At 49.2% G+C, this 22,434-nt stretch overlaps 12 protein-coding genes across 12 annotated transcripts; 7 read left to right on the forward strand and 5 right to left on the reverse strand.

The window, feature by feature from the left end:
• Window positions 1–209: 209 nt before the first annotated feature.
• On the forward strand, window positions 210–1,026 carry VTP21DRAFT_2703 (uncharacterized protein; the record flags this gene model as incomplete). The annotated part of the gene is made up of 2 exons (XM_069392925.1): window positions 210–528; window positions 602–1,026. 2 exons carry the CDS (start codon window positions 210–212, stop codon window positions 1,024–1,026), a joined length of 744 nt encoding a protein of 247 aa, XP_069249951.1.
• Window positions 1,027–1,339: 313 nt separating this feature from the next.
• VTP21DRAFT_2704 (uncharacterized protein) lies at window positions 1,340–1,648 on the forward strand (the record flags this gene model as incomplete). The annotated part of the gene is made up of 1 exon (XM_069392926.1): window positions 1,340–1,648. The coding sequence occupies one exon, from the start codon at window positions 1,340–1,342 to the stop codon at window positions 1,646–1,648; it is 309 nt and encodes a 102-aa protein (XP_069249952.1).
• A 282-nt stretch (window positions 1,649–1,930) lies between these two features.
• On the forward strand, window positions 1,931–3,994 carry VTP21DRAFT_2705 (uncharacterized protein; the record flags this gene model as incomplete). The annotated part of the gene is made up of 5 exons (XM_069392927.1): window positions 1,931–2,103; window positions 2,399–2,598; window positions 2,668–3,660; window positions 3,735–3,848; window positions 3,921–3,994. The coding sequence occupies 5 exons, from the start codon at window positions 1,931–1,933 to the stop codon at window positions 3,992–3,994; spliced, it is 1,554 nt and encodes a 517-aa protein (XP_069249953.1).
• Window positions 3,995–5,438: 1,444 nt separating this feature from the next.
• Window positions 5,439–6,044, forward strand: VTP21DRAFT_2706 (uncharacterized protein; the record flags this gene model as incomplete). Its single annotated transcript, XM_069392928.1, has 1 exon — window positions 5,439–6,044. The coding sequence occupies one exon, from the start codon at window positions 5,439–5,441 to the stop codon at window positions 6,042–6,044; it is 606 nt and encodes a 201-aa protein (XP_069249954.1).
• Window positions 6,045–6,386: 342 nt separating this feature from the next.
• Window positions 6,387–7,291, reverse strand: VTP21DRAFT_2707 (uncharacterized protein; the record flags this gene model as incomplete). Its single annotated transcript, XM_069392929.1, has 3 exons — window positions 6,387–6,584; window positions 6,657–6,820; window positions 6,886–7,291. The coding sequence occupies 3 exons, from the start codon at window positions 7,289–7,291 to the stop codon at window positions 6,387–6,389; spliced, it is 768 nt and encodes a 255-aa protein (XP_069249955.1).
• A 245-nt stretch (window positions 7,292–7,536) lies between these two features.
• Window positions 7,537–8,580, forward strand: VTP21DRAFT_2708 (uncharacterized protein; the record flags this gene model as incomplete). The annotated part of the gene is made up of 5 exons (XM_069392930.1): window positions 7,537–7,623; window positions 7,701–7,793; window positions 7,858–8,057; window positions 8,116–8,372; window positions 8,456–8,580. The coding sequence occupies 5 exons, from the start codon at window positions 7,537–7,539 to the stop codon at window positions 8,578–8,580; spliced, it is 762 nt and encodes a 253-aa protein (XP_069249956.1).
• Window positions 8,581–9,551: 971 nt separating this feature from the next.
• VTP21DRAFT_2709 (uncharacterized protein) lies at window positions 9,552–13,265 on the forward strand (the record flags this gene model as incomplete). Its single annotated transcript, XM_069392931.1, has 7 exons — window positions 9,552–9,599; window positions 9,665–9,758; window positions 9,817–9,866; window positions 9,929–10,200; window positions 10,288–10,454; window positions 10,521–10,658; window positions 10,741–13,265. The coding sequence occupies 7 exons, from the start codon at window positions 9,552–9,554 to the stop codon at window positions 13,263–13,265; spliced, it is 3,294 nt and encodes a 1,097-aa protein (XP_069249957.1).
• Window positions 13,266–13,689: 424 nt separating this feature from the next.
• VTP21DRAFT_2710 (uncharacterized protein) lies at window positions 13,690–15,221 on the forward strand (the record flags this gene model as incomplete). The annotated part of the gene is made up of 3 exons (XM_069392933.1): window positions 13,690–13,807; window positions 13,955–14,644; window positions 14,731–15,221. 3 exons carry the CDS (start codon window positions 13,690–13,692, stop codon window positions 15,219–15,221), a joined length of 1,299 nt encoding a protein of 432 aa, XP_069249958.1.
• Window positions 15,222–15,424: 203 nt separating this feature from the next.
• VTP21DRAFT_2711 (uncharacterized protein) lies at window positions 15,425–16,359 on the reverse strand (the record flags this gene model as incomplete). Its single annotated transcript, XM_069392934.1, has 4 exons — window positions 15,425–15,497; window positions 15,578–15,849; window positions 15,974–16,106; window positions 16,208–16,359. The coding sequence occupies 4 exons, from the start codon at window positions 16,357–16,359 to the stop codon at window positions 15,425–15,427; spliced, it is 630 nt and encodes a 209-aa protein (XP_069249959.1).
• Window positions 16,360–16,944: 585 nt separating this feature from the next.
• VTP21DRAFT_2712 (uncharacterized protein) lies at window positions 16,945–17,575 on the reverse strand (the record flags this gene model as incomplete). Its single annotated transcript, XM_069392935.1, has 3 exons — window positions 16,945–16,999; window positions 17,100–17,321; window positions 17,406–17,575. The coding sequence occupies 3 exons, from the start codon at window positions 17,573–17,575 to the stop codon at window positions 16,945–16,947; spliced, it is 447 nt and encodes a 148-aa protein (XP_069249960.1).
• Window positions 17,576–18,216: 641 nt separating this feature from the next.
• On the reverse strand, window positions 18,217–21,044 carry VTP21DRAFT_2713 (uncharacterized protein; the record flags this gene model as incomplete). The annotated part of the gene is made up of 5 exons (XM_069392936.1): window positions 18,217–19,027; window positions 19,094–19,779; window positions 20,248–20,379; window positions 20,716–20,794; window positions 20,875–21,044. 5 exons carry the CDS (start codon window positions 21,042–21,044, stop codon window positions 18,217–18,219), a joined length of 1,878 nt encoding a protein of 625 aa, XP_069249961.1.
• A 302-nt stretch (window positions 21,045–21,346) lies between these two features.
• Window positions 21,347–22,013, reverse strand: VTP21DRAFT_2714 (uncharacterized protein; the record flags this gene model as incomplete). The annotated part of the gene is made up of 2 exons (XM_069392937.1): window positions 21,347–21,548; window positions 21,640–22,013. 2 exons carry the CDS (start codon window positions 22,011–22,013, stop codon window positions 21,347–21,349), a joined length of 576 nt encoding a protein of 191 aa, XP_069249962.1.
• Window positions 22,014–22,434: the final 421 nt, after the last annotated feature.

The raw sequence follows: 22,434 nt of genomic DNA on the forward strand, positions 1-22,434 counted from the left end.
TGGCAGTCCTAGCCTCACCGGTATTGGGGGGCTGGTTGGGAAAAAGGGGGACAATTACGAGTTACGCGAACATCTTGCCATCGGAGGCTGCCATTGGCCAGGAATGGGTCCCAAGTGGCAGCTAATTATTTTCAAACCGTTATCCTTCCATTCATACCCATCTTCCTTCGCCCAATCTTTTTCAATTCAACCAAGAGTGTCTGCTGAAAATGAGAGTATCTTGGTGCGGCACCCTCCTGTTCCTGTCGGCGGCAGCTGCCCATGCCATCCCGCTTCTGGACACCCCCCCCTCTCATCCCGCTGAAAAATCGGTCGACAATCATCAGGTTGCCGCCTACTTATCCACCCATTACCACGAACATCTCGAAACACTTGTGTCCAATGTGACGGAGAAGGTTTGCAGCGGCTTTCAAAATGCCGTCCACATAGACTCCAGACAGGTGTCGGATCCCCATCAAATTCGTATGCTCGTGGAAACAGAAGTGGACCCGGATATCTTTCGAATGCAAGTCGTTGGCGGAGTGGACAGTAAGTAGAGGAAGCTAAGGGGATGTCTCCCGTGATTGCTCTGGTGTTGATTAGGTCTTTCTTGGTTTCATAGCATACATCAAGGATGAGATCCCCGTCATTCTTGCTTCGTCCCCCCTCTACTCATCACCGCTCGCCAATTCTATAGCCCAGATTCTAACACGCTATTGCCCCTCTCCCACCAACGCCTCCTGCCTGAAGCAGCATGCCCCGTCCATCATGGACGATCTTGACGTTATTATCAACACCCACGTTTCCGGCATTCTCCTCAGTATCAGAGCAGCTGTGCCTCAGATGTGGAAAACCGTACAGCAGAGCGTAAACAGGGTGGTGGAGCAGCTGCAGTGGGACAAGACGATGCAGCATCGGGTCACCTTCTCTCCTCTTGGAGAGGTGGTGCTCCCGATGGGTGCAGAGCGTGATGAGCTGTTAAGTGTGAAGCACGATAGAGGAGAGGTTTTAAGGCGGTTTGTGCAGTTGATCGAACAGCAACTTTGAACACGACTTAGCTGTGGTTTACCCCCCTCCTCCCCCGTCATTCTATTTATTGAGCCCTTTCATATGTTGTAGGATCTTGTCTTTTCATTTTTATTGTCATTTGCAACCTGTACATTTTATTTCAGATCTATTATGTTTATACACTCTGATCACTTCTCTATGCTTCTCTTCACGCATTTGCTTCCACCTCTTTCTATTCATCTTGCCCTCATTATTATTATTTTGTTGTCAACGACGCACATCCCCCTTCCACAACACCCCCCCCCCCCAATGCACTTGCATAGGTCAAAATAGAAACAAATACAAAAATAAAATGATATCAAATGAAAAATGGATCACCCCTCTCACGTTGCACCGGTCCCACCCCTTTTGCCACAAGCGTGGTATGGGTCTTGGATCCTGGTCCGAGCATCCCTACCACTGGGGATATACACTGCTGGAAAAGGGATGGAAAAACGCCTACTTAGCCATGCTGTCACAGAATCCACGATGCAAAGGCTCCTATTTGCTCCCTGTACCCGGACAAATTGCTAGTGGCCGGCCTTATGGACCTACTGGCATGCCCAAAGAAGCCACCAGTCCGGACTACGTAGTGCTACAGCAGGACTCTAACCAAGCATAGGCAAGTCGTGGTTTATCGAGATTTAAGATTGGGGGAGGGAGGAGGACATGAAAGCCATCTCCAGATCATATCACTTCTTTGTGAACGGAACAGAGCAATCGGCAATGATATCACAGCGGATATCCGGGGGGATAGCTAGTGGAGGCGCGTGCCAAGGGAAATGAGCGCGCCTCATAAATTATTCGATCGCTGCAATCTAAATGCAAAGCATTCATTACAAATTAACATGCTTCCGCATTTGCCGGTCCCCCGTTGGGCCATCGTGTCTTGAGAGGGCTCGACATGGAGGAGAACGAGACGGGCGTGGCGGGAGCCAAGACGCCAGCCGCGCTCCTCCACCGGCTGGCTTGGCCCTTCGTCAGCTCTCGAAAAGGAAACCCATTAATGATTTCCCATCCAGAAAGGATCCTTTCATGCACCGTGAAACTCAACTTAGCAATACGGTCCCGTCCTTGGTGAGGTTTCGGGTTGCAGGTTTCTCCCTGCATCGATGCTGCCGCTGTAACCTTGGGTCACTTGCCGCGACGATTGCTTTGATTTGTATGGTTTCTGTCCAAGAACACGAGCCAGCATCCCTTATATTCTCCTCCTTCCTCTTTTGCGCTCTGCTCGCTGTCACCAGCTCCTCTTCGTTACTGACTCACGCTCATCCTCCCTAAGCTTCGCCACGATGGGATTGTCGTAAGCATGCCTTCCCCCCTCCTCTCCTCCCCCATGCCCATTCCCCTTTGCTAACCTGATGCTCTACAGGGAAAAATTGCAGGCCAATCCGCTCTTTGCTTGGTACCGCCGCCCGCTCGTCCAAGTCTCTCTGCTTGGCTTTATCTTCTTCACTTGCCCTGGTTTGTTCAATGCCATCAATGGAATGGGTGCTGCGGGGCAGCTTGATGAAAACACTTCCGTTGTTTCGACAATGAACGCCTGTCTCTATGCCTTCTTTGCAGTTATTGGTATGTTCCGCCGCCGATCTTAAATATCCCTCCCATGTTCATGGACTTATCCCGATTTCGCAACCGTAGGATTTGTTGCCGGGGGTATTAACAATCTGCTTGGGCCGCGTTTGACCATCTTTCTTTCCGGATGGGGCTACGTGTTCTACATCGGTGCCCTCTACGACTTCAATATGTGGGGAAACCCCGCCGTTCCGATTGCCGCCGGCGCTGTCCTGGGTATTGCCGCGGGCTGTATCTGGGCCGCGCAGGGAGCAATCATGATGAGCTACCCGGATGAAAGCAGCAAGGGCCGGTACATCGCGGTATTCTGGTCCATCTTCAACTGGGGCGCCGTGCTAGGCAACGTCATTGTGCTGGGGATGAATGCCAACTCCCAGGGCGGAGGCGGAGTGAGCACTGCAACTTACATCGCGTTCATGGTGCTAATGGGGCTGGGAAGCGTGATGGCGCTCGCCATGGTTCCTCCTCGGCTGGTCCAACGCAAAGACGGCTCGCGGGTCATGCTGGTGCAATATCCCGATTGGCGCACCGAGGCCGTCGCCATTGCCAAGCTTGTGCTCAACCGAGATCTCATGCTCCTCTTCCCCGCCTTCTTCTACAGCAACTTCTTTTACACATATCAGTTCGGCTTCAACGCCTACTATTTCTCTGTGCGCACCCGCGCTCTCAACTCTCTCTTCTACTGGTTGATGCAGATACTCGCCTCCATTGGGTTCGGGTGGTTCCTCGACTGGACCCGGCTCTCCCGCCGCACTCGCGCATTCGCAGGCTTGGCGTTTGTCTTCACTGTGTTCTCGGTCGTGTGGGGTGGTGGGCTTGCCTTCCAGCTGACTTCGCCCTCGCCGCCTGAGAAGTCCCCGAACGTCGACTGGACCGACGGCCACCGTTTTGGGGGCCCTTTTGTGCTCTTCATGCTGTATGGAGCTTGCGATGCCTTTTTCCAGGTGTATTGCTACTGGATCATGGGTGCTCTCACCAATGATCCTCTCCGACTCTCCCGCTACGCTGGCTTCTATAAGGGCGTCCAGTCGGCCGGTGCCGCCGTGAGCTGGGGCATCGGTGAGTTGAGGCGCAGCGATCCTCTACCCAGTGGCCGGTCTTTCTAACTCTCCTCCATCCTCTACTTACGATAGGATCGGTGTCTTCTTTTCCTTTCTGGGGTGCGCTCGCTCTCAATTGGTCGCTACTTGTCGTTTCAACGCCGCTTGTTTTCATTGTGTGTCGTGGCATCAAGAATACAAATTATGGTACCCATTGTCTTGTCCTTATCCTTGGGAAAATTCCTTCACTTATTTTTTTTTTTTCGCTTACTTATAAAGGCACTGAAGATTTCGAAAAGAACAATGCGACTCGGGGTGAGAAAGAGAAGATGGAATTGCCCAACCGCGAGTAGAAAATATAACTTTATTCTCCCAACTGACAACGCGACATTCACGAATATTACACTCAGTATTAATCCCATAGAGACACTGTTGGTTTCATCTTTTTTTTTCCTTCTTACTTGCATGTAATATCTTTGAGCACATCAGCGAGGACGCCTACTTGTCCTAAACTCTCTATTTATTTGAAGTATAACTCCACGAAGGTGTTAGCGCATCTTTCCTGGGTGAAGCATTGGAAGAATGGTTATATTTAGGCAGGAAGAGATGTCATCAAGGCGTTGATCACTTGCCGCCCCCTTGAGCTTGATTTGATCCTGACTAATGCATTTGGATGTCAGCTAGAGGGTTTGTATGGAGGGTTCAGGGGGTTATTTCATTGCATGCTTCTGTAGACTTCGTTGGAGGAGACAAGCTGTTTAAATAGTTCCTGTGTATTATGACTCGATTCGTTACTAAAAATCGGCGTTCTTTGCTTATGTCCCTTGCTTCTGTCTTCAAGTTTTGCCTTAGTATTCTATAATAAATGTGTAATGAATACGGTACATTTGCCACGCTTTATACCCCCTTCAATAACCAAATCCGCTTTTCCAAAGAGGGGCTATATCGACACGCAGAAAAAGGGAGTGACAAAGATACAACACATTGAAATGAAATTCAAATCCTAAGAATAGTGCGCTTGCATACGCTGTACATAGAGAGAGAAGACGTCGATAGACGCCTAGAGTATCCAATCTACACTGCGAATCATACAAAGCACTACCGGGTAATTTAAAGAGATTCCACTAGCAGTCCCTGCTTTCATTCGGCTAATGAAAAGCGGAGAGGCCCTTGTGGAATTGGGCTAAGTAAACCGGTGTTCTTTGGTATTGTGGCGGGAGGGGACCCTCGGTGTAATACTCTGAGTCTAGCAAGTTATTCATCTCTCCAGAATTGGGATGAACCGTCCTCTCCTCCGGAGGATCGAACTTCCATATACACCATGAGTGCCTTGGAGTCTAACTATGACATAGGGTCAAACCCGTCCGATCCTCACGATGGCCTTCATCCGTTAGTTATGGTTAAAATTCATGCATATTAATTTAAATGGCCATCGGCCTAGGTGCCTAACGAAATGGGCGTAGGCGTAGGGCGTAGGGCGTACTCTGCACTATGCAGGCCAGCTGAAATCAAAAGCTTTCGAAGATGCATTGGGGGACTGCAGGTGCGTGCTCCAATGTGACTCTATTTCCATCCCAAATGACATTCAGCCGTATAAAAACCCTTCCTACTCCCCTCTTCTCTTATATAAATAGATTGAACCAAAGTAGAGAAACCTTTATCCAGTTAAAATTTGAAACTGCATTATGATACCTTCTCTAGGAAGCGGTAGGGTATTCCATAATACATCATCTATCCGAGCTATTGTTCAGAGAACTTTGATATCGGTCATTAGGGCCACCGTTCGCGAACCCCTCTATGTACCCCTCCGGTTCGATCCAGCAACCGATGGCTCAGCCCATGACCCAACAAGCTTCGCAACCAACCCCGCAGTCGCCACAGCGTCCCCCAAAACGAATACCAGTCGCTTCCCCGCGAAGAAAAATTGCGTATCTGTCTCGAAATGGCATATTCAACAACCTGTTTAATGCGGGAATGGATCCCGCCCACGGCATCCATTTGGATACAGAACAGATTCCTGCGCAGTATCGGCGAAGACAGAAGAAGCGAAGAGAGGGTAAGTGGAGGCTTTTTGGCGGAGGCTTGCTTAGACCTTATAATAGAGAGGCCGAAAAGGATGAAGAGTGGGAGGATTATGAGACTCAGCAAGGCACAAGCACGCAACACTATCAACAGGGTCCCACGATGACGCCTCAGGCGCCAGTCATGCCCGGGGTGATGCCGCCAGGAATGGCGGCTCCCCAACAGCCTCTGGCTGGACAACCCACGTGGGTGGCCCCACAGATGCCGGTAGCTGGAATGGTTCCGCCGGGAGTGAATGGTATGATGAATCCAGGCGTCCCACCACAATACGCAACCATGACATTTGGGCAGCCCTTTCCTGGCCACGGTCACTTTGTATAATAGGACCTATCAATCTTGTAGACACAAGGCTAGGGTCTTTTCGGCTCGCTCCATATTCACCACCACTCCTTAATTTTTTTTTCTTGGATGGAATAGTGATGCGAGCCGTTTACTCTTGGTGTTTATACAATTATTTGTTTATTTCTATTATAGTCCAGTTGGCTTATGTATAGTTCAAAGTATGCCAAAATAATAAAAAGTTAAGAAAGAATCCAACTGTTTCCATGGGGAAAGGATGCAGAGAAGAAGAAAATAGACATAGGTGGCCATGGTGTAATAGCTAGTATATGTACAAGAGGAAAAATTTTCATATGCCCATATAGTACAGAATTATATACTAGTTCAGTAATTCTTGTTGAAATTTTTTCGCAGAGCAAACTGCTCGGTGTAACGCTGTGCTTTGGTCTTGCGCTTGCGCTGCGGCGACCGCACGAAACAAATCGGCGCGATTTCATGCTTAAGAATAGTTTTGGGGTTGGAATCGAGGAAGTTATGCGTGCAGATGCCATTCACAATCATGGTCCATGAGCACTCGTGAGACTGGAGCATGGAGGGGTCACGAGTTAGCCATGAAGACAAGGGAAGAATGGATCAATGTGAGAGCATCATTACCTTTTCCAACAAAATTTTCTCTAGGGATCCGCACACCACATTCAGAGACAACATGAGACGAAAAGGAGAAGTCACCCCGAGCTCTTTCGTAAAAGTGGCCAGTTGCTCATAAACCTGCCTCACTGCTGATGGTGGGTGGCTGATATCTCTCTCGACATTTAGGACTATACCGCAAGAATCTATCTCAGCTTCATTCCGCTTAAATCGGCGAGAGCAATCAGAATCTTACCTCTCTTTTTCACAACACAAATAACTTCACATTCGTCACCCTCCCTCAACAAATTTCTAAAAGTCCACGATAATGCATAGAAATTCGTCCCGATGATAACCAGATACCGTCTCCCGTTCCTCTGCATTTCCTGTCCTCGGACCCCGAAAGTGAGGCGGCACGACATGGTCTTCGTGGTCTGAGAATGCTCCTCGCTGGTGACGACCAATCCCGCTTTCTCTTGCTCATTAGACTCATTGCCTGTTTCCGCGTCGGAGCCGAAATCAGATGGATGCGCATGTAAATTCCAAGCTGTATTCAGGCGCACCGTGTTGCGAGTGTCTTCATCGTCTTCCGTAGTGTCAGAATCTTCGCCAACCGGGACGAGTTTGTCAGTAAAAGTGGGCTCTATTAACATCATAATCATATGAATTATTCTATTTATCGGTAGGAGCTGGTGTGCAATAAGGAAAAAAAAAGAACTCGTTCTTGCAGCGTTTTTTTTTATCACGATTTATTACGAAAGAGCTGCAGCACATGCTAATGCATTCAACATTTCTTTTCCCAGATCGCTGGGATAAACTGAGCCACAGATTCTAATCCATTCTGAAACATCTTTATTACCCTAAAAAGTGGTGTCATTTTTTTTGACTTTCTCGGGATTTCTTGTTGATGAATACAATCATGGACACATACGACGTAGTGGTACTGGATATCGAGGGGACAACGACCCCCATCACTTTTGTTCATGACTGTCTGGTATGTAACTGTGTTTGGTTGGCTTGCACTTGGCATTCCTCGATAACAGTAGTTTAATGGATATTGCATTTGTTTAGTTCCCATACGTGCTAGAGAATATTGAAGAGTTTTTGGAAAAAAACTGGGGCACTGATGAGCTTAAACACTACATACGATTGCTTCGCGAGCAGGTCTATTTGTCATTTTGTAGATTTAAAGATGCCCCGAATCTTACCCTACGACCTCAAAATATAGGCCGAGAAGGATGTCGAAGAGAAGATGGAAAATGCTCTTCCCATCCCCTTGGAAACCGATACCAACTCTGCCCAAGTGAAACGTGCAGTTATAGATTGTATTCGGTGGCAAATGTCTATCGATCGCAAAATTGGTGCCCTAAAGTCATTTCAAGGATACATGTGGAAGTCTGCCTACAACAGCGGCTCATTAAAAGGAGTGTAAGTCTACTTCGAGTTAAAACGAAAAGTGGTGCGTGCATTTATGTTACTTCTATAGCATATATAACGATGTCGTCCCGGCGCTCGAAAAGTGGAGAGAACAAGGGAAAAAAATATATATTTATTCCTCTGGCAGCGTCCCCGCGCAAAAATTACTCTTTGGGTATTCAGATAAAGGGGATTTGCTCCATTACTTCAGTGGCCATTACGACACGAGTATCGGGCTTAAAGTAGAACGGGAGAGTTATGAAAAAATTGCCAAAGATATTGGAATTAACCCGACCAGAATTCTTTTCGTGAGTGACAACATCCACGGTGAGGATCGTCAAGTGTTTGAAATAAAAGAAAATGAGTAAAGAGCTGGCAAAATGCTGACTGACTATACGATGGATTATTAGAAATCGTCGCAGCTAATGAAGCTGGATTCCAGACGGCCATATCCGATAGACCAGGAAATGCCCCTCTGACGGAGGAAGCGCGGCAGAAGCATCGTGTCGTGACCTCTTTCTTGCAGCTTTTTTAGAAACACATGCTAGTCTATAAAGGCTTAATAACTAGCCCCTTCATTATAACAGGATAGAATATTCCATGCCATGTGGCCTCTTTATGAGAGCGGTCTAGCTCTATGATTCTCCACTAACTGCCTGCTATTCCATTAAATGATTTTCTCTTAGAGCTCCAATTTGTATCCAATTTTAACGTGCCAAACATATCTCTTCACCATTTTACTTACAAACTGGTCGGTGTCTAGGCTCATGAATTTGAGCCGGGTCCTGCTGCGTGATACTGGACCAGAAACAGATATAGCTCTGTGGGCTTATCCGAAGGTTTTCTTTTTAAGCAAACAACAAAGAAGCACGGTGAGGCTCTCAAGTGTCTGTGCCGGTCATGGCTGGGTGGAGTCCGCAGTCTGCTTGTAGCCTTACGATACCCGGAAAGCTTCAATTCCAAGTCAGAGGAACCCTTTCTTTCAGCGCATTCTCGATTAATTTCTGAGCCCAAAAGAATTCGAAGTCGCTCCAACAAAAATTCAAATTTCAAATCTTTTTTCGAACATACTGAGAATTTCCATATTTTATATCCATTTGCTATTTGTTACCAGGCTTCATTTAAGACCTAGATGATGAATTAAAATCGCATTATCTCGTTTGCCTTCTTTTCTTACATTCTCCCTATGATCCATCTTTTTCAGCACATCACTACCACCTCTCCGCTAACTCCATTAGAGTGGTAAGCACGGCTTTGAAGGACGCGCTCTTCATAGAATTCTTGATTGATTTCTCACCTCTATTTCCTCTTCTTTCAATCAATTCACCTCAACCCCCTTTTTTCTTTCCCTGGATTCGGATAGATCCCATATTGAATTACTTTCCAATCATTCATTCGTTATATTAAAACTGCTATTGATCACATCCTTGTAAACATTTTATTTTTATCTTTCCGTGATTTCAACCTTTTGGTTGGAAAAGCACTAGCGAATTGATTGATATAGATATGAATGGAACCTCACGAGCACTAAATGATAGAAATCGACGGGCCAAGGTACGTCTACGAGTGTTGGTTTAGAAGTAGGAGTTCGTGGTTGATTTGTCTGTTCCTTGTTATAGCTTTCCGCTGATTATCAAGAGCTTCTTGCCAAACTTTCCAGCCCAGATGTGTTTATGGTTGGCAATTATACCCTTGATAAAACAATAGGTGAAGGTATGACTTATCATGTTGGCTCATAACACGCTCAGACATCTTACCTGACAATATGAAGGATCCTATGGCAAAGTGAAGCTCGGCTTGCATCGTTTAACCGGTCAAAAAGTGAGATTAGATCTCCCTACCCTGGATCATCGCTTATCTAATGTACCCCTTTTGTATACCAGGCTGCCATCAAAAAAATCTCAAAGCGTCATGCCCCACTCATCACTCGCGAAATCTTCCATCACCAACGTTTAGAACACCCAAATATTGTTCGCCTGTTAGAGATTCTCACTACAGAAAATTATATTTATGTTGTGACCGAGTATTGCCCAAACGGAGAACTCTTCGACCATTTAATTGACAAGGGACGAGTGTCCGAGCGCACAGCACAGCGCTGGTTCCGGCAGCTTTGCAGCGCGGTGAAATATTGTCATGAGTTGAAGGTCGTGCACCGGTAACTAGGCTTCGTCGGCAATTTTTCTCTGCTACTCAGCGATAACTTTGTTTCTCTTTTTTTTTTTCCTTTTTTTTCTTTCCTTAGTGACCTGAAACTGGAAAATATCTTGTTGGACGCAGATATGAACCTAAAGCTTGTGGACTTTAGCTTTAGTCGCGAGTGTGAGAGCCGACGAATGCTTGACACATTTTGTGGGAGCGTGGCCTACGCTGCTCCTGAAATGATAAAAGGACGGAAATACTCTGGCCCAGGTGAATCCCCCCCGAAGTGCTTTGGATTCCTGGATGGCTATTAATCTCCTCCACTCATTTTGTTAGAGGCGGACATTTGGTCCCTTGGCGTGATTCTGTACACGTTATTATGTGGATATCTTCCTTTCGATGATGATGTGGAGGCCAACATTCACGCACAGATTCTTTCACTGGACTATGAGCTGCCAGAATTCTTAACCGAGGGTAAGCGAGCCTGCGAGTATAATTTGACCTGCTAAAAATAACCTTCTTGGCCGTATTTTATTTTGTTTTCCATATATATCAGAGAGCCGGGATCTCATCTCTCGTATCCTCAAAATTGAACCCAGTGAGCGCATCACCATGAATCAAATCATGGCTCACCCTTGGCTACAAATGAAGCTCTCGAGCAGAGTGCTGGGGGTCAATGGGGGCGATGATACTGAATCTTGCTGTAGCCGCCGAAACTCCACCTCCTCTAATCGATCACATACCCTCCGGCGAAGCTTGAGTAGCGATCGCATGAAGAAGCAACACGCACGATACCCTACCATTAGCCAACCCTCTCCTGCAGAGACAAACAGGGGGCTTTTTTCTCCCACGGATACCATGACGTCGCCCCCATCCTCCGCCACATTTGCCGGTCTTGTTAATGGTGTGGGCGATATGCTAACGCCAACGGGAACGGGGCTCTCATGGCTGTATGATGAAATCCCGCCCACGCCCATCTTTCCTGGTAACTTGAAAGAGCAACACTTGATTGCTTCGCTGGCAGCAGCAGGGCTGGATGTCGCGACAATCACACAGAGCGTGCGCTCGCGCACTTCAGACCCGGCTAGCGGGCTGTGGTATTTGCTGCTGGAAAAGGCGCAAAAGGATGATTCGAGCGACGAGAATGACCCATGCTGCCCACCCCCGCCCTCCAACGGTGCACCCCTATCCAAGCTGGACTTCAGGGAGGAAATGGAAGCGATGGGGCGAAGTGAGGCCGAGCAGACCTCGGTGGAGTACAGCGCGATCCCTCCAACCTTGTCGCACCGTTCGGCCCCTGCAACCCCCAATCCTAGCTTGCCCACCTCTCCAAACCCGCCGCTTACCCCACGCACCCTTAAGTTTACCTCTATGTTTAATAAGCTTCAGCAGTCCACGACCAAGGTTGGCTCCCCCACCTCACATCCACTGATGCATCGCAACAGTAAAGATGGTGGGCCACGGACCACCTCTGAGGTCGGGGTTGGTGCTGGGGCCAACCACTGGTTTACTTCTCTAAAATTCCTCTGGAGCCGTGTCGGGACCGATCGCCCGCGATCGCTTGACATTGGTTCGCTTACTGGCAACCCGAAACGCGGTACCCCTGGAAGCGGAACCTCTAAGGTGAAACGAGCAGGCCATCGTCACCACCGCAGCTTGAGTGATAGCATGAAGGGCCTGCCCAAGGAGCAGATGCTGAGCTGGCTGTCCGACGGAGAGGAACAAAAGCAGCAGATCGGTGGCCTGAAAAATGCCCTTGCTTCGGAACAGCCGGGCGCTAATGCCCTAATTTCAGCCAAAGGCTCCCCGCCAAAACAGCAGGTGAATGAGGAGGCAAATAAGGGTCCCCATCCGCCCCCAATGTCACCGCTTCCTTCCTCTAGAACGATACCTTTATCGGCCGTTGAGTTGCGATCCCCTACCTCAACACCGCTCTATCATTCGTCCTCCTTTGGTGCCCGGAGGCGTAGTCTTCAGCTAGTTGACCATAACACCGCGAGTGAGAATGGAAGCCGTAGTTCTTCTACCGGTGCAGAGGCGAATGCTCCAGCGAGGAGCGCCGAGGAGAAGCAGGGTTTTTCACGAAACATTAAAGGCTTAACGCTAAATGGCCTTGCCACGCATAGTGCCAATGGAGGAGAGGGGGCAAAAAACATCCTCCATGGAATTCAGGTTCTTCGGAGGGCAGCCACACTGGACACCGCGGTTCGAGATGCATACCGGCGTGACACTCATCAGAAAGGGCAGGCACAAGGCCACACGCTGGAGCTGATGTCTGAGAAAAATGACAGCCACCAGCCGAAAACACCCCCTGCCGCGATCACAAGCCATCGAACATTTGTGGAGGACAACACCAAGATGAGCGGCTTCAGGCCCCAGCTTCGGACGTCGAGTTCCGACTCGAATACTAGAGAATCGGATAAGACCCTCAGGCCTCACTCACACCCTCAAGTTGAGAAAAGAGCCGAAGCTCAAGCCAACTCCAAAATGGGGATGGCTATGACGGTGCAACGGGATAACACGGTGAGCAATAGCGAAGCGACCTCTCGCCCTTCCCCTACTCATAGTACCATCCCAGAGCCTTCATCGCCAGTCTCCTCGGCCTTAACGTCCCGGAATACCAAGTCCTCCAGCCCCTCTTCCAAAACTGCAACCTCGGTCGTTACAAATGCTATTGGCAATGTTTCCCCGCAGCGGCGAAGGGCTAACTCGCTGCAGCGGCGAGCCAATAGGAGCGCCAACCTGGATTCTATTGGAGAAGAATTGGAGAATAGTTCGCCGTCTCGTAATAATAACCAATTGCGCAACGCAACCAGAGAGCCTACCCAGAATCACCAGACACCCCGCCCCAATATGACCAAAGTTAATGGAAGCGTGGAGAGATCCTCGTTTGGTCGACATCGTAGTGGATATTCATCCTCCCCCCTCAAACAATCGTATGCATACAGCCAGCACAATGAGAGACGTGTTGAGGCCGGCAAGGGCTCCTTGGGGACACGGAGACGGGCGACAGTGAATGGTGGAATGGGAATCGGGCGGGTCATCCTAGAGGAGGAAGAAGAGGAGGAGGGGGAGGAGTAATCGTGCTTTCATTTTCTTCTTTTTTTAAATTTAGATTTTGTCTTGTTGTTCTACACTTGTAATTTTATTTATATAATTATTCCTTTAGCTCATCCTCATTTATTTCAATGTGTATTTTTTTTTTTTCCTTTCGGCTTATTTCCTTTGTTATTAATTTGCCATTCTCTTGCGGTTCTCTGTCTAAACCCTCCCTTTTTTGCACTTGTTTTTGTTATCTTGGTTCTGGATTTCTAACATGAATCTCTGTCAGAATAAGATAGCCTCTATGTTAACTCTACTCTACTCCATGACAGCTGCGTGAGCTTCCATCCCGCCGATGCGATTCCTGGACACATACTAGAGCATCTACCAACTTTATTAAGTCCCATTCCTCTTTGGAAACCATCTACTTTTATTTTAATAAACCAAATCTTCCCCGAGAAACATGTTGCCAAAAAAGAATTTGACCAGGAATAATTACTATGACCAATTTAATACACTCAGACCAATCTTTGCCACTTTTCCAGTGTCTTCAATTTCCACTCACCATGGACTATCTCAAGGTAAGCAAAGTAAAAGCGGCTTTTCATTTGGACGATACATCCAATAAATACCATTCCTATATGCATGCCGCCTCCTGACCAGGATGTGTACTCCTTGTTGAAAGGGTGTACTCTTCTAGGTATCCCATTTCTCTTGTTCTCATTCAGCCGGGGCTGATGTAGCTAACGATGGATTATTTTCTTGTGGTTCGGTGACCATTGCATTAGTCTTGAAATCAACCAAGCTCTCCATCGATTACTTGGTGGGTGGCCAGGTTGTTCGCCAGGGCTACTTTTCTTCTCTCTTCGCGTGTGCTGGACGCTCCTTTCTACGGCGTCGGAAAAATGCCACCGCGTTTGTGCTGAACCTCTACTTTTTCCTCGACACAAGACTCGCCTGGTTTATCTGGCCGAATTCTTGGACCCACTGGATAAAAGAACGGGACTTCCGAGGGCACTGGATTCAAAAGAGCGGAGAAAAAGCGGATATCGCCATCCTCTACGCACACGGTAGGGTGGCGGCCGTCCCGATTCTGAATAAAACTCCCCATATTAATGTCTACATTGGTCTAGGGGGCGGGTTTATCTACGGCCATGACCTTATGTGGATGCCTTCCTTTGTTGCATGGATCCAACAGATCAAGAAGGAGACGGGGAAAAACGCGGCCATCCTTAGCCTAGAATACCGCAAGTGTTTTGGTGTAGGGAATCTTTCTTTGTTTTCTGTGCTAAGAGTCTATCCTTACTTTTTAGCGCTTGCTCCAAAACGAATCTACCCCACTCAGCAGTTGGAGTATTTGGCCGCCTACGACTATCTACTACACCAAAAGCAGATCCCAGCGGATAAACTCATATTCGGTAAGGTTTCTGGTTATTCCCATTCCCACTACGCGTAGACTCATCCGTCTCTCCCCCGCCCCCCCGTCATCCCATGTCAATAATAGCCGGGGATGACGCGGGAGGGAATCTTGCACTTTGCAGTGCCCTCAAACTCCACTTTAACCTCGAGCATGAACTTGAGAATGCGACTCCCTTGCCCGCGGCTCTCTTCCTCATCTCCCCCTGGGTCAACATGGCCCATGTCTCCCGCTCGATGTACCAAAACTTCGGCTACGACTACCTCTATCCACCCAGCCTCAACCAGTGGCGCGACACCTATCTTCCAAAAGGGTACTCCTATCTCGACACCGATGCTTCCCCACTCCACGCCGCCAGCTTCAAAGGGCTGCCCCCCACGCTCCTTGCTTTCGGCGGGCTGGAGGTGTTCCATGATGACTTGGTCATGCTTGCCAGGCGTCTGCGGGATTCCCGAGTGGGGGTTGACGTGTGGCTCGAGGAGAAGGGCATCCACGATTTTTGCCTCCTGATGCGGAGGGATGTGCACCGTGGGGCGGAAAAGTTGACCAAATTCATCAAGGAGTACGTGGGTTTGTAGGGATTTGAGCGTTTCTATAAGGGGGTTTGTTCAGACCACCGAAATTTTATTACAACTGTCCATACTTGTATCCTTAATAGCGATAGTGTCTGTCCCTGCTTTTGTGTTCATTGTATAATTACCAAATGTCTCTTACTAATACTGTTAGCAGCTAAATAAAATGTATATAGAAATGAAAGTGGGCCGATGTACTGAGCTCGTGCCTATGACCAAGCGTAGTACTCCTTTGGCAGCACACAGACGGGCGCCGTGAACACGGAATTTAACACGTCCTTGCTATCGAAATAAAGAGAGGAGTTGGCTTCTCTTCGTTTCACATCAAGCAAACTCTGCCCCCTCTTCCCATCTCCAATTACCTTTCTCCCCCTCGCACCTGCACCACCAGCCGAAACCAGCCGCCCATCCGTACCCCGAGCGACGGAAAACTGAACCGCAGGCACTCTCCATAAATGGACTTGGTCACCTCCGCCTTTGCTAATCGATCCCCCACGAGGAGATCGACATCTTTATCTGGTATCTTCTCGTAGATGGGATACCCGCTCACGTTGGCAGCATAGACATAGGCCATAAGCCCCTCGGCAGCCTTCTCCAAGCTACTTAGAAAAGGGGAGAAGAGCCCTGTTAGTTCCTAGGAGGGGACCAGACAATAGGATAGACGCAGGGTCTCTCCTCTCCCACTTTCCTCCCCGGTAAGCAGGAGACATTCGAAGTGAGGGTGAGATCCTGTTAGGTTCTCTACTTTACTCTTTGACAAAATTCCCCTTGTCATCTATCGGCGAACAGAAGATAACCAGGGGCGACTGCAGCTTGTTTGTGTCCGACACTTCGTCCTTTTCTTGGAGCGCGAGGCCAAAATTGGGTTGCTGGGCAATCTGAAGCCAGTAGCTTATCAGGATGAAGAGAGGTAAGCAAAGGTAAGAGAAAACCACCCGCCAGAGGGAGAGCTCAGCACACTGGGGGAGAAGACACTTACTAATAACCCATACTTCACAAGAGGAGACTCTGCATAATATCCCTGGGGGAGTAGTTGGTATTTGGCGGAAGTCGAGCAGGATATCAGAAAAAAATAGAGGTGGGTTGGAACCAGGGAGGAGGAGGGAGGGGTCATCAGGGCGCTATTATAACTTTTCCACTGCATAGCGGCCGGGATTACGTCTCTACCGCTTGTTCATGCATGAAAACAGTGCCGTTCCGGATTAGGTTCTTGTAAGAGGATGACGAAAGCGGCCGTGAGAAATAGGGAGCCCTCGCCGAGAGATCCTCGAGGAGAGATCTAAACGAAAAGGTGCCGGCATCCGGGGGAGGAGGGACAAGACATGGAATGGGTCAGCGCTAAGATGGGAGCGGAGTCGAAAAAGAGGGTTACTCGCCATCTGCGAAGTTTATATTGCTGGGGAGTGCGCGTGATATCACTTTGGATTTCTATTTTATTTCTGTTCTGTTTTCCCCTCGTAAAGGCTGTTCAGAGTTTTTTTGGGGACACTCGCATGCACATGTCAAACTGAACACAATAAAAGGAAAACAGCGGATGAAATGCAGGCATTAGACAATAAGAAGGAAACACCGGAATGACATGGAAAAGCATGGAAAGAACATGAAGAGACATGAAAAAGTAAACACAACCAGTCCATCAATAAATAAAACAAAAGAATGAGATGAGATACAAGGCTGCTGTCGTTGCAATAAAGTTCAAGCACCCTCTGGAACTTCCTCCCACACCAAATCACGGATGAACGTAGACGCTCTCCGTCCAAACGGTGGCGACGGGCTGGCCTGGTCTAAACCGAGAAAGATAAAAAAAGGGGGGGGGGCTAAGACGATTTGCCAGAAAAAAACAACTAGGGAGAATAAAGCCCAAGCAAACGTCAAGCTACTAACACCTCTCTCCAATAGAGCCCTATTTGGAGCGTATAATAGCCGGCCTGCCGCATGCAAAGCTCCTCGAAGTAAAAATAGGCGCTCTCGCTATTATACACGTCGCGGAGCACCCTGGCGTTGGCGGAGCGAGTCCCAAGTATCTGGCTCTCATCCACCATCGAGCCATCGCTCCTGGTCGCAAACACATACGCGTACAACGGGGCCGTGTACGAGACTAGATTTCTGTGGGTTGGTTTGAAAATAGGCTTCAGAGCCGTGCGGTTGGGCCACCAGCATCATCGACCAAACAATTCCACATGGCTTTACCTTGTAATGACTTCTCCGGCCTGATCGAGCGGGTGGCATTGGACAATCAGCGACTCTCTGAGCTTTGTAGTCGGTGTAGAGAGGAGAGTCCGTATCAGCCATCCCCCCACCATACTCTGGCTCTCAGCAAAACAGGGGACCCACCTTGTGCGTCTTGCTCCAGCCGTCATTGTTGTAAATAGCAGAGCCTCTAGTAGGCTGCTGAGAGATGGAGAGCACGTACCTAGACTCCCAGAGGGAACAGAATATATGAGTGGCAGCTCAAGTCCCAACTGAGGGTTGGAATTAGGCCTCATTCACCTTGACATTTCAAAATGATCCTTCAACAAGAGAAATGGCGGGCACCGGGTGAAAAGCCTCTCTCTCCGAAGCACCTAGGAAAAAAAAAACAAAAAAAGTGAGGCTTTCACATTTAGGTTCCTGACACCGAGGTATTGACAAGAGTATAAAGACAATCTATCTCCTCATCGATGAACCCCACAGCCAATCAGATTACATTGTTTGTTTTATTTTCGCAGGATTATTCATATGCTTGCCCCCTGATCTTCTCACGGCGGATACATTAGAGAGTTTATTAGACACAGATATCTCAAAAGTACTTCAAGTGAATTAAAGCATTATCGTATTTACAACGGAATAATAAGACAAACTACCATAGCTAGTAGGATAAATCGGCGTGCTCAAAAAAGGCGAAAACAAGACAAGATTGAGGCTAGGATTGAGAAGCGAGGAAGAGATGAGGGCAGTGTGGGATAATAAAACACAGGGTGTAATAAAAAAAAACTAAAGGGTAAAAATCCAATGCAAAAGTTTATCCTCGAGTATATCGTCGCCGTCCGCTTTCTACAACGGGTGGCTGAGGCGTGCCGGGAGTATCCTTGGGCGTGCTCATCAACGGGAGCCTGCGCCTAGCCACTTCCACCACCACCTGTCGCTTCTCCAGATTCTCGCGGCAGCCATCGCCACAGAACCAAGGCTCATCGCCCTCCACGACTTCATCGGGAATCCTCCCTGAGGGGCAGCATGATTGGTGGAATGCCCTTGGGCAGCCTTCGCACCTCACAAGCACATCGCCCTCCCAGGATTCGCGTTTATGGCAAGCGTAGCAGAAGAGTTGGAGCACGGGTCGCTCGCGGTCATGGATATTCTCGTGGGTAAATTCGGTCAGATCAAGCCGGGGGAGCTTGCAGACGAAGCCGTAGCCCTTGTAGTCGCATCCGTGTTTATTGCAGAGGGTCCGCTTTCCCCACGGCCCGGGGCGCCAATTGACCCCCTCCGTGGTTCCACAGTATCGGCACCAGTCTCGCTTCTCTCGTGTGAGCTCGGAGTAGAGGGTGTTGGGCAGTTTGGTAGGGCGCGGGGGAACTTTCCTACGGGAATCGACCCTGATCGGGACCGACTCCGGGCTCGAAGAAGGAGGATGGTTGTAAACGGGAAGAAGGGATGGAACTGTCCTGACCACATTTGCGTCCTCCTTTTCGGGCTGGCTTGCTTCAGCGTCTTCCGATTCCGCTTCTTCATCCTCGTCGTCCTCCTCCTCTTCTTCTGCATCAGCCTCCTGCTCACTCTCTGATTCTAAACTCTCCAGGTGAAGCTCGCCGACGCTGGCCGAACCTACCACACTGTTATTCGCAGCCCGTTGTTAGGATCAATGGATGCCAGGAGCTTTAGACGGGTTGATCGCTTACCTTAGGCCTTCATCTTCGCCCGGCACCGTCCAAGCGGTATCACTTGGAAGCAGGTGGGCATCGAACGTCAACTCATCCAAGTACTCTTCTTCCACCGATTTACCGAAAACCTCCGATTCCTCGCTCAGCTTTACTGGATTCAACGAGGCCTCCGCTTCACCATCCGTTCGCCGCCGTTTGCTCTCCGAGTCGGACCAGTCCTCCATCGACCTCTTCTCGGCCCGCACGGCGTTCTCCAAAAACTCGAACATGTACATGTCGGGGGCCTCGTCGGGAGAGTAGGGCGGGGAGAGGGAAAGATTCTCCGTGCCACTCTCGCTGTTGTCCGTCTCCTCGGTGGCAAATGTGGCGGGAGTAAAGAACTCTCGATCGGCGCTCGGCGGAGGGGTGAAGAAGACGTCGTTCAGCAGGGTCTCTGTGTCGCGGAGGGGCTGGCAGGCAAATGTGATGGTGGAGTTGGAGAGCGTGTGGTGGATGGGGGAGGAGCTGGGGAGCGAGAGGTGCGGGGGGAGCCCGAAATTCGGGACGTAGGCTTGTGAGCGCAATGGCGAGAATGCAGGTTGGGCAGGGTAGAAGGGGGAGACAAGGTGCGGCGGGTACATGGGGGAGCGGCCATGCTGGTCCCGGGAGGGCGCAGCATAAGCCGGTAACCAGTGGGTAGCAATGACCATGGCGAATCTTGCGCGCTAGACCAGGCGTGTGGGGGATGGCAGTGGGAGCGCAAGTGGGGGAAGTCGAGCTGGGGGGAGTTCAAGCGGGGGGATAGGCGGCGGGTTGCAAAATGAGAAATGGCCAGAGGCGGAACAAAAAATAAGAGCAGCAAGGCTAGCAGCGGGGCGGGAGGAAGAAGCAGGGAAAGCGAAAACACATATTTAAATAGAGGCGAGGCGAGCAAGATAGGAAAAAGAGGAAATAACTCGAACCGGAGATGCTTTTTTTGCTGTGTTTTACACTTTCATTTACATAAATTTGAGGGGTGGTACAAAGTTTAACGAGACTCGTTGGTGGAATCATATCTGACCTTGTGCGCGTCATTTATTTGCGAGAATGAAAATGAAGCGGAATAAAACCTCTTTGGCCAAATACCCAGACCACCTTATTAATAAATTAGGCTTCCCCTCCCCCTGTGAAGTGGCCACTTTTTCCGGTCTCACCTTGGGCCGTCCCTCGCCCTCCTCCTCCTCCTCCTCCTCCTCTCCTCGCCCCCACTCCCCCGCCCTGCGCTGCGGCGCCCGCCCTCGTGGCCCAGAGCCACGGCTCCAGCCGCCCATGCCCGCAGCGAGGCCCTTGAGCGCCGGCAATTATCAACAGAGCAAAACAAAACAAAACACTTGAAACGTGCCCATTATGGCTGGTTGCTCCCCTGCTAACACAGACCGCTATGAAAGGTGGGCTGTTTATTTGAGCGCCCTTTGAAAAGAGCTGATTTCCAACCAGCAGGAGCTGTTGTCCAACCATTTCATCATGCCATCCACCGTGGTACAGCCGTGTAAGAGGATCCTTTCATTTAGGATCCACACGCTCTGCTCTCGAATTGGCCTCATACACTATTTACCCTGTATACACGACACGGCGACTGAATCACTGCTGAGTGCTGGCTGCTACCTCTGTTTCGACCCTACGCTAAACCGCTTTCTCCAGACGCTCCCTAACCCCTCGCCCCCACACTCCGAACCGCAGGATTTGATCTCGACCCCAAGCCTATCTTGAGATGAAACCAGCTTGTGACAGTGTGACTGCATCATTGGTGATGAGGGGCGGATGATTTGTTGTCAACAAACAATCCGGTCTCGAAAGCGCTGTAAACAGCAGCTTGCATTAACTCATCCTGACGCCTATGGCCGTGGGCCCGTATACTTTGCGGCGTGGTGACGGGGCAACAAAGCGGAGGAGGGCACTGACGTTGCCCTCGGAAGTTTGTGTTTGGCTGCTCAAGGGACTTGACATACATTGCACGAGTACCACGGCTCTCCTGCCATGGGCTCCTAAGGTCCACGGAGGAGAAGCTTTTTGGAAAAAAAAGGGGGTAACCGAGCTGAATACACCAAACATCCAAACCCAAAAAATAAATAAGCTAAAATACTGATCATCGGCCTCCAATGGAGAAAAGCGCTGCGCAAATCTCTGCTTGGCCAATCTCCATAGGGCCCAGCAGATAAGCTATCAGCACCCTTTATTCGTACAGCTTACTCTAATCATGTACAGCGCGCTCTATCCAGAGAGCGAAAAAAAAATACAGGATGATACACCTTATCACTCCCATTCCCACTCGCGCACCACATGCACGGGTTTCTTTCCCTTCGGCTTGGAGCGAACACTCTTATAGTACTGCCGGAGTTCGTCCTTGGTCATTAGTCTATTGTCCCACTTGGACCAGCGCAGGTGTTTATGGTTGTGGTTCCCCGCAGTTTCCGCAGAAGGAGGGGCAAATTTAGAAATTCGCGAGACAGGTTTCCTTCGTTGAGAGAGATAAGAAAAAAAAGAGAGAATCAATACCAAGCGCTCGTGGGGCCCCTATGGGACCCATCCAGATCAAGGTCGCTCACTTTTTTGTATTTTTTGTACTCTCCTGCGCCCAAACCTCGACCCATACCTGTCGCCACCCTCGCTTTTTGTCGGCACGAGTCATACTTGCCGGGCGCGAAGTTGGTTCCCAAAACCGCTCCATACATAGATTCCACCAGAAAAAGTTAAGCTCTAGATCCACAATGCGACGCCATTGCCGCGAGACGGCAGATGCAAGGCATAATGTCTGTGGGGGGAGATAGACGAGAATGCGGAGAGAGAGCTCCAAGGGGAGCTTGGAGAGGAAATCAATGGTATCGGCCCGGTTTTCGTTTGCATCGCAATCAATGTCGGACAAATCGTCGCCATCCAACGGATGGCTGAGAGAGAGGGTGAGCTGTTTTCTGCGTGGCATTGTGGGTGATCGAGAAGAGGGGAAAACGAGGGATACACCGCGAATAAGGGCACGTTCCTTTTGCGCTCGTTAAAATTTTTCGTATCTAAATACCTCTGTGACTGCCCAAAGGTATATCGGGGGTGGTCAAGCAAGAAAATCAATTTCACGCATCGAGAAAGAAGTCACGCATGGACTAGAAGAGATTAAATCACTGCGCAAATCATTTATGCCTTACTAGCAAAGCCTTTTTAGTTGATTTCGGTATCCCTAAAGCAAATACGAGGAAACTTTATTCGACTTGAAGGCACTCCATCCGATCAACATGATATGTCCACACTACATGTCCCAGTTCCTCTCGGTACCTCTCTCTTGCCAAAATAGTTACACCTAATATGCAATCCCTTCTCCCTATCCTCTTACAAGCCAGTGCATGTGCCTT

The sequence above is a fragment of the Calcarisporiella thermophila genome, assembly GCF_041956535.1.
Source record: "Calcarisporiella thermophila strain CBS 279.70 unplaced genomic scaffold VTP21scaffold_15, whole genome shotgun sequence".
Classification (NCBI taxonomy): domain Eukaryota; kingdom Fungi; phylum Calcarisporiellomycota; class Calcarisporiellomycetes; order Calcarisporiellales; family Calcarisporiellaceae; genus Calcarisporiella; species Calcarisporiella thermophila.